This window comes from Mus pahari, chromosome 8 (assembly GCF_900095145.1).
Source record: "Mus pahari chromosome 8, PAHARI_EIJ_v1.1, whole genome shotgun sequence".
In the NCBI taxonomy this organism is placed as follows: Eukaryota; Metazoa; Chordata; class Mammalia; order Rodentia; family Muridae; genus Mus; species Mus pahari.
In genome coordinates, this window is record NC_034597.1 from 22,787,817 (window position 1) to 22,796,061 (window position 8,245).

Here is an 8,245-nt window from a genome sequence, read left to right on the forward strand (position 1 = left end):
TGCTATAAGGTTAAGGACAGCCTGGGCTACTGGATTGAGGTTTTATTAAAAAAAAAAAAAAAAAAAAAAAAAAAAAAAAATAATAACTTATAAAAAAAAAAAAAAAAAAAAAAAAAAAAAAAAAAAAAAACCTAAAAAATACAGAGCTGCAGATACACACAGCTCATCAGTTAAGAGAACCTGTTCTTGAAGAAGATCTAGGTTTGGTTTCTGTGGTGGCTCACCACTACCCATAACTTCAGTCCCAGGAGGTCTGACACCCTCTTATGACTTCTGCACATACCAAACATGCACATGGTACACAAACACACACGCAGGCAAAACATATACACATAAAATTAAAATTAAAAAACAAACAAACAAAAAACAAACAAACAAAAAACAGCCTACAACTAAAAGGTGAAAGATCTGGGAACACAGATTAGTGGTAGAGCACTTGGTGAGCATGCTTGATGTCCTGGGTACAAGCCTCAGCATGGCAAAAATAAATGAACCCCCTCCCTCTAAACGAGAACAATGACAATCATCCTTTATTCCTGATTATTAGGTAGACTTAAAACTAGTGCTTGAAACACTTAAAAACTGAAACGATGTTTGGCATTTTCTGATCCCAAATGTCTTTTAAAGTATTTTGCATTATTATCTTGTATGTGGAATATGTTTTATGTATTTGTGTGCACCTGTGTGTAATAGCATGCACACATATAAAGGGGTCACATTCTCCACCTTAAAAAAATTTTTTATTTCTGTGCATGGATGTCTTGCCATCATGTGTGCACATGCATCACATGCATGCTTGCTGCTCATGGCAGCCAAAAGAGGTGTTGGATGCCCTGAAATGAAGGAAGTTACAGACTTCATTTGTTAGTAACCATGTGGCTGCTGGGACTTAAACCTAGGTCCTCTGGAGGTATCCTTAACAACGGAGCCATCTTTCCAGCCCTCCACCTTACTTACTTTTGGGGGGTGATGGTGATAGGGTTTCTCTGTGTAGCACTGGCCGTCTTGGAAGTTGCTCTGTAGACCACTCTGTTCTCAAACTCAGAGATCTGCCTGCCTCTGCCTCCCAAGTGCTTGGCTTGACACTGCAACTCTTAACATCCATGCACCAAACACAAGGGCACACTTTTTTTATTTTTATTTTTTTAAACAGGGTCTCTTTAATATAGCCCCGGCTGTCCTGGTTAACCTTACTTTTTGAGACAGGATTTCTCACCAACATGGGCATTTCCAACAAAACTAGCTGACCAGCAGGCTCCAGGGATCTTTCCTGTCTCTGCCTTCCCAGCACAGATTACAGGTTCATGTCACCATACCCGGCTTTTCACAGGGATGCTGAGAGGCTGCAGCAAACACTTTATTATTAACTGAGCCTCTTCCCAGTTACAAACATCTAACTTTGTGACTGTTTTTCGAGACAGGGTCTCATGTAGCCCAGGAACAAGCTGAGCATCAGAATGACCTATGGTTTAATTGATTTTCTGTATAAGGGAGTTTCGCCTGCATGAAGCATTTGCACCATGTGGATGCCTGGTGCTCACAGGGCCTGGTTGGAGGTGTTTGATCCCTGGGAACTGCAGTTACAGATGGTTAAGCCACCATGTGGGTATGGGGAACAGAAGCAGGGTCTTTGGCAAGTACAACACTTGAACAGCTAAACCATTTCTGCAGATGGACTTTAACTCTTGAGCTTCCTGTTTCTGCCTCTGGCTCGCTGGTGTCAAAGTCTTGTGTATAACCGCCCAGTTTATGCAGGGCTGGGGAGCTGAATCCAGAATCTGAGCAATGCCAGGTCAGCACCACACCACCTGAGGTACTTTCCCAGCGCTCTCTGACAGCAAATTTAGTCAAGTTCTGCCTTCGGGTCTGGAAAAGTACCCTCAGACCACCATGGTGAACTTAAGGCACTTATTTGAAAGATGTGACTTTCTGGTCCTCTTTCCCCGTTTCCAGCACAGTTCCTGTTGACATACATGACAGGTCTGAGGCCTGTCTACTCTGCGGGCCTCACTCACTAGTCACTGTCCCCACAGGCCAGGGCTGGGTAAGTGGTGTGTATCAGAACTTGCTCTAAGGACTTGGGACTTGTGTGTTAGCATGGCTACATCCCTGCCCAGGCAGCATTCCACTGATGGTGCAGTCATGCACACAGAGCAGAGAATGACACATTCTAAGGAGACACTCCATTCCTCTTACCATCAGTAAAAAAATACGATCTGGTTCCATCTTGTCTGACATAAAAATTTTCTCCAAGTTTGCTTCCGGCTTTAAATCTAAGCATGGCGTGATCATTCAGCCCATAGTCACGGAACAAGACACTTCTGCCTGGCTTTAACACCTACAAAAGTAAAGCAGGCTGTATAAACCCAGTCAGCTACAATACAATCTGATGATGTTAGGAATTAAAACACAGACCTGTGCGAGTGGTGAAAGAAGGCATACAAAATACCCTTAATATGAATGGCTGCTCTTAAAAACCGTCAGGTATGGAGTACATCCCGCACTCACGGCGTCCAAGAGGCCGAGGCAGGAGCGTCATTTTGAGTTTGGGGCGAGTCTGGCCTACACAGTACCTGGCCCATTAGTTTACATAACAAGAGGATCCTGTCTCAAAAAGCCAAAACCTAAATAAAATGCCTTAAAAGTCATTTTTTTTTAGATATGATGGCACATAATGCAGTTTCAAGCCCCACATAAAAGCAAGCACATAAGACACACTCTTTGCAAGGCACGAGCCATCTCCTTCACTAGGCCGAGTTTCCAGATATCTGCTTCTGACCACTTACCTCTGAAGGGCTCTGTGTGTGACTCCCCACTGGGTCCCAACACTGACCTCTCCCCCACCCCCAAGGGCTGGGCTCTGGCCTGACTGTCTGCTCATGTCTGCAGCATGTGGGAAGAGTGGGCAAGGTGATCCTTTCCTTTCCTCAGAGCCTTCTATCTGTGGTGTAGACAGTGCCACACAGACCTCCTATACACTTCAAGCCTGACAGGTGTCCCACAGACCCACACTGCCAGGTCAAGCACAGAGCACTTGTGACAAGTTTTGCCTCCTTTGGAAAACGTGTGGTGGCACTTGTACAGCCATATCCTCCCTCCACCCTCTTTGTTTTTTGGGAGACTCTTGTTGTATACAGGGAGCCTGCCTGGCGCTGGCACCCTGGCATGATGGGTGGAAAGCGCATGCGGCACACTGTTCACACGGGCTTCGCCCGGGCTGCCGCTGCCCTGTCTGCAGAGCTGAGGATGGCTTCTCTCTCTAGTACTTTGCCAACAGAGCACACTTTTAAATTCGCCAACCAATTACTGTGATGGCAGGGAGAAAGCAATCAGACCGGGCGAGGTAGTCATTGTGGCTCAGCTAAAAAGGATCTCTAACAGAGATTAAAACTAGGAGGACTACCAAAATGAACGGAAGCTCAAAAAAACTTTTTTACAAACGTGACATGTCATACCTCCTAATACATAGCTATCATATCATATATGACTACAATAGGTTGAGAGGCTGGTCTATGAAGAGGAGTTGGGGCACCAGGACACTCAGATGCTGGACGCACTCAGCACCTTGGTGGCCCTCTAATGTATCCTCAGGACCAGGGCACTGATCACAGGGGTGCTAAACCTCAGGGAGAGGAAAGCATAGACAACACACGAAGCTGTGGAGTCCAAGCTGAGTCTGCTGCTCAGCCTAAAAACCAGATGACCCCTACTGGATCAGGACCTGCCTGCCAATAGGCTCCCGGTACCACAGATCTGGAAGGAGACAGCTGGAGCTCAGAGGCTGTAAATCTCGTGTGCAAAAGCAAGGCACACCTTTATGTTTAGTGCTTCTCATGGCAAGTACCTTTAATACAAAAGCTGTGGAAGTACATTATGAAAACATTCTCATATCATCGCACAGTTCTTTTTGTAATTAAAAAAATCCTCTTTAGACAGGGTCTCACAATGTTGCTGTGGCTGCCCTGAACTCATTAAAGAGACTAGCCCCAAACTTACAGAGATCTGCCTGCTTCTGAATGTTCGGTTCCTTTCAAGCTGTTCTCACAGAAAGCTGCTGTCAATGGAGGCCAGTTTCCCTCCAAGCCAGGCTGCGTTTTCTCCCGTGACTGCATCACTGGCAGGGACCAATGTCCTCCTGCTGTGTCCTGTGTGCTGTGTGTCCTTCCTGTCTCCTCTCTACCCCTTCTCTCTTGCTTACCATCCCTTGCTGCTCCCACCTGTTGATCCCAGGGCTACCTTCCTACTCTCTGCAAGGACTGTAACTTCTGGCTTGTCTTACTCTAAATGCCATTCTATTCTGATTCTGGTCAATCTCAACAGACAAGTAGATTACCCTTCCAATTACACTGGTCTTGTGCACCCCGCCCCTGTCTCTGTGTGTTTGTATGTTGTGTATATAAACATTCCTGTGTTTGAGTGTAGGCATGTGTGTGACTCAGATGGCAACTCTGAGTGTTGTCCTCACCTCCCTCTCTGCCTGAGGCAGGGTCTCTCACTGTTCGCTACTGCCCATACCAAGTTAGCTGGTCATCGATTTTCCCGTGTCTGCCTTCCATCCCACCAAAGGAACCCTGAGACTATACATGTGCACTGCCAGCTTTACATAGGCTCTTGGGGTCTGAACTGAGGCTCTCCTGATTGCATGGCAGGCCCTTAACTCGCTCAGCCATCTCCTCAGCCCCTATGCTGGTTTCTTTATAATGCCATCCCTCACACACTTATTTATAGGAGTGCGCATGTGCGTGGGTGCCATTATACGGGTGTGCAGGTCAGAGGGCAGCTTGAGGGTTGGTTTTCTCCTTCAGAGATAACTCAGGTCATGAGAGTCAGTGGCAAGTGTTTTTACTCTCTGAGCCATCTTGCCAGCCCTCCTCTGGCCTCTTGAGTTCTCTGTCCTCCACCTACGTACAGAGCACTTATTGACACGGTGATGTTGTAATGCTCCGTCAACACGAAGCAGTACACACTCCATACACGCAAGCCTACCTTTCTCAGCACATCTTCTCTCTTTTTCTCTTGCCCTATTTCTAGTAGTATTCAACTCTCACTCGGGTCTACATCAGGCAATACCCTCATCTTTTCTTTGGGGCCTCTCTTGTGTCTAGCTTAAGTCCCATGGCCATTTGTGGGCACACTCTGAGTTCTCACCTGCTCAGACACTTGGGACGGAACAGAATTAGGGAAGAATAAGAGGAAGCTTTGTGAAACTCGCAGGCAGAGATAAACCTGTGATACAAGTGTACACTTTATACTACTGTGAAGGAGAATAATTCTCTAACAGTTTCCCAGTCTTTTATCTTTATTTAAAGCTAGCGTTAAGGGCTAGAGAAACAGCTCAGCGAGAAAGCCTGCTGCTTTCTCAGGACCTAGGTTCAATTCCTGGCACCCACCTGGTGCTTCACAACCTCCCATAATCCTAGTTCCAGAGGCCCTGACACCCTGTGCTGACCTACTTGTGTAACAGCATGCACATGCAGCACATAGACAAAACACGCACATAAAAGAAATGGAACACACTGCCCAATGCACACTCTCCCATCTTTGTTCATTGCCTTGTTTGATTACTTTGTCTTTGATCTAAAAACCAACCCTATTCTCTGCAAGTACCTAGAGTGGTATAAAAGCTGACTGGAAAAAATAAAACCCGCCTCCTCTTGAGCTGGAGTCATGGTATAGTGTTGTCTAATTGTCTTTTCCTTTTCAATCCTCACTCCCTCTCTTGAGACCCCACTGACTGGCTGAGCTGGCTTGGTAACTTGACTCACAAAGTAGGCTAGGCTGCCCTGGAATTCATATCACCCCTCTACCGCAGTCACAAGTACTAGGATTGCAGGCATGCTACAGCAGTCTCCTGGTGGCCACAGCAGTTTGGGTCCCTGCCATGCTAACAGGAATCACGATGGTGGTAGTAAGGAAACAAGGGCTGGCTTTGAGGCACACTTAGCAGAGCAGGGGTACACATCTTTTTTAATCTCCCCTAAATGCCGCCATCTCAGAAGTATTATCCCATCATTTCTCAGGCACAGAAACAAGCTTGGAGAGGTGAAGGAACTTGCCTAAGTAGTGAGCCATCTTAGGATCTAGGCTTTTGACCATGTTCTTGACCATTTAATTACATGTCCTCTGTGAGCATTCTGTCTAAGCTCCTCCCCACAGTTACCTGGCAACAGCTGGGTAGGCCTGGCTCAGTATAAAAGGGGCTGCTTGCCCCCCCCTTCTCTTGCCCCCCTTTCTTGCCTCTTGCCCCCTTGCTCCCTCTCTCTTCCCATCCCCTTCTCCCCTCTCTCCGTGTGGTCATGGCCAGCCTCTACTTCTCTACTCTCTCTCTGCCTTTTTCTACCTCTACTACCCTCTTATCTCCCCTCCCCATACCCCGAATAAACTCTATTCTATACTATAGTTCTGTGGCTGGTCCCTCAGGGGAGAGGGATGCCTTGGCATGGGCCCGATAAGGCACCCCTTCCCCCCATACATCACCACACCCCCATAGAACATATTCTTATATCTCTTTATCTTTTTATTTTTTATAAACACGTCACTCTCATCTCATGGACCCCAGGAAACTGCAACCCTTTCCTTCCTCTGGGGCTGGCGGTGCTCTGAAGAGCAGCCACAGCACTGTATGAATCCAGAGCTACAGGGGTTGCTTCATGCCAGAGACTCCCTTTCCCTAGACGGGCTACAGTCTACCCTCTGGGCATGGGAAGATGTTGGGAATGCAGCACACAAGCCATGCAGTGAAGGCAGGCAAGAACAAACATCTAGTCACTAACCTTGTACACGTTTAGTAAGACAAGGCGCATCTTCTCAGGGTGCACAGCTGAGAGCACAAAGATCAATGTAACGGCATCCACAGACTCTGGTGGGACATGGTCAAGAAGGTCATCTCTGGTGAGGTCACACTGGAACACTTTGCATCTCTCTGCATTGTACAAAGGATGTTGCTAGAAAGGGGGAAACAGAAGGAACTTGTGATTTTAGTTAACCACCATGCTGATGCATGCATGAACATTCAGCATTGGAGAGAGACCCTGTCTCTACTTCTTTACTGTTACATGGAATGGTCACTTGTTACTGCTACATGGAATGGTCACTTGTTACTGGGGAAATAATAGTCATCACAGCTACAGGGAGCAGAAAGCACTTCAGCAACTATTTTTTATTTTGTTTTTCTGAGACAGGGTTTCTCTGTGTAGCCCTGGCTGGCCTCGAACTCAGAAATCCGCCTGTCTCTCAGCAACCTATTTTTAACTGAGGGCAGAATACAGTCTGTGACATATTTAAATCCAAGAGTTTTAGAGGCTTCTTTATCCAAAAGGATGACACCAAGTTGGCAGCTACTTCCTACCCCTGGTTATCCCTGGCAAGCCAAGCCTATGAGATGTCCTTCAAGTTCACCCTCCTGGGAAGCCTCCATAGTTCTTATGTAACTCATCTTTCTTTCTAGTAAGTGTATTCCTGGTACAATTTTGGTGAATTGGTGGGCTCTAACAGACTTATGAGTATAATGAAGGAATAGAGTAAGTTTTATCATGTAAACAGGGACTGAATAAATTACTATACAAAGCTACTGGGTGAGAATAGTATTAAAAAAAAGATTCATTTATTTTTATCTATATGTACGTATGTGCATGTGAGTGGCTCTTGAAGGCCAGAGGACACTGAATCCCCTGGAAATGGGGTTGCAAGCAGTTGTTAAGCCACCAGATGTGGGTACTGGGAATAGAACTCAGGTCCTCTTAACCACTGAACCATCTCTCTAGCCCTGCAAAAGTCAACTTAAAAAAAAAATATATATATATATATATATATATATATATATATATATTTGTTTTTCCGAGACAGGGTTTCTCTGTGTAGCCCTGACTGTTCTGGAACTCACTTTGTAGTCCAGGCTGGCCTCGATCTCAGAAATCCACCTGCCTCTGCCTCCTGAGTGCTGGGATTAAAGGCGTGTGCCACCACGCCCGGCAAAAGTCAACTTTTAAAATGAAGGAAATAGATGTTGAGAGTTACTGTCCCCCAAGCCAAGCAATTGCTATTTTGAGGAGTTCAGCTACATACCATTGCAAAAGGATTAGCCCAGCTAGGCTTGCTGATTGCTTACACCCCATCATGGGAAGGTGGGAAGAGTCCTAAGAACCTCACCAGAGTATACAGCTGCTCCCTACTTCAGGGGTGGGGCAAAGGAAGGAATGTTCCTTCCATTCAGAGCTCAGCAAGCAGCCTGCCCGCCCTCCCTCCC

At 46.3% G+C, this 8,245-nt stretch overlaps 1 protein-coding gene across 4 annotated transcripts in view; it reads right to left on the minus strand.

Annotated features, from left to right (window-relative positions):
- Positions 1 to 8,245, minus strand: part of Mettl6 (methyltransferase like 6) — a 24,286-nt gene that overhangs the window by 9,441 nt on the left and 6,600 nt on the right. For 3 of the 4 annotated variants that reach the window (XM_021203523.2, XM_021203524.2, XM_029541675.1), the window contains 2 exons: positions 6,774 to 6,944; positions 2,197 to 2,338 (listed from right to left, as the gene is read on the minus strand). In XM_021203523.2, the coding sequence (XP_021059182.1) occupies positions 2,197 to 2,338; positions 6,774 to 6,944 (313 nt within the window). The remainder of the gene's footprint in view (positions 1 to 2,196; positions 2,339 to 6,773; positions 6,945 to 8,245) is intronic. The other variant, XM_021203525.2, reaches the window with a different exon arrangement.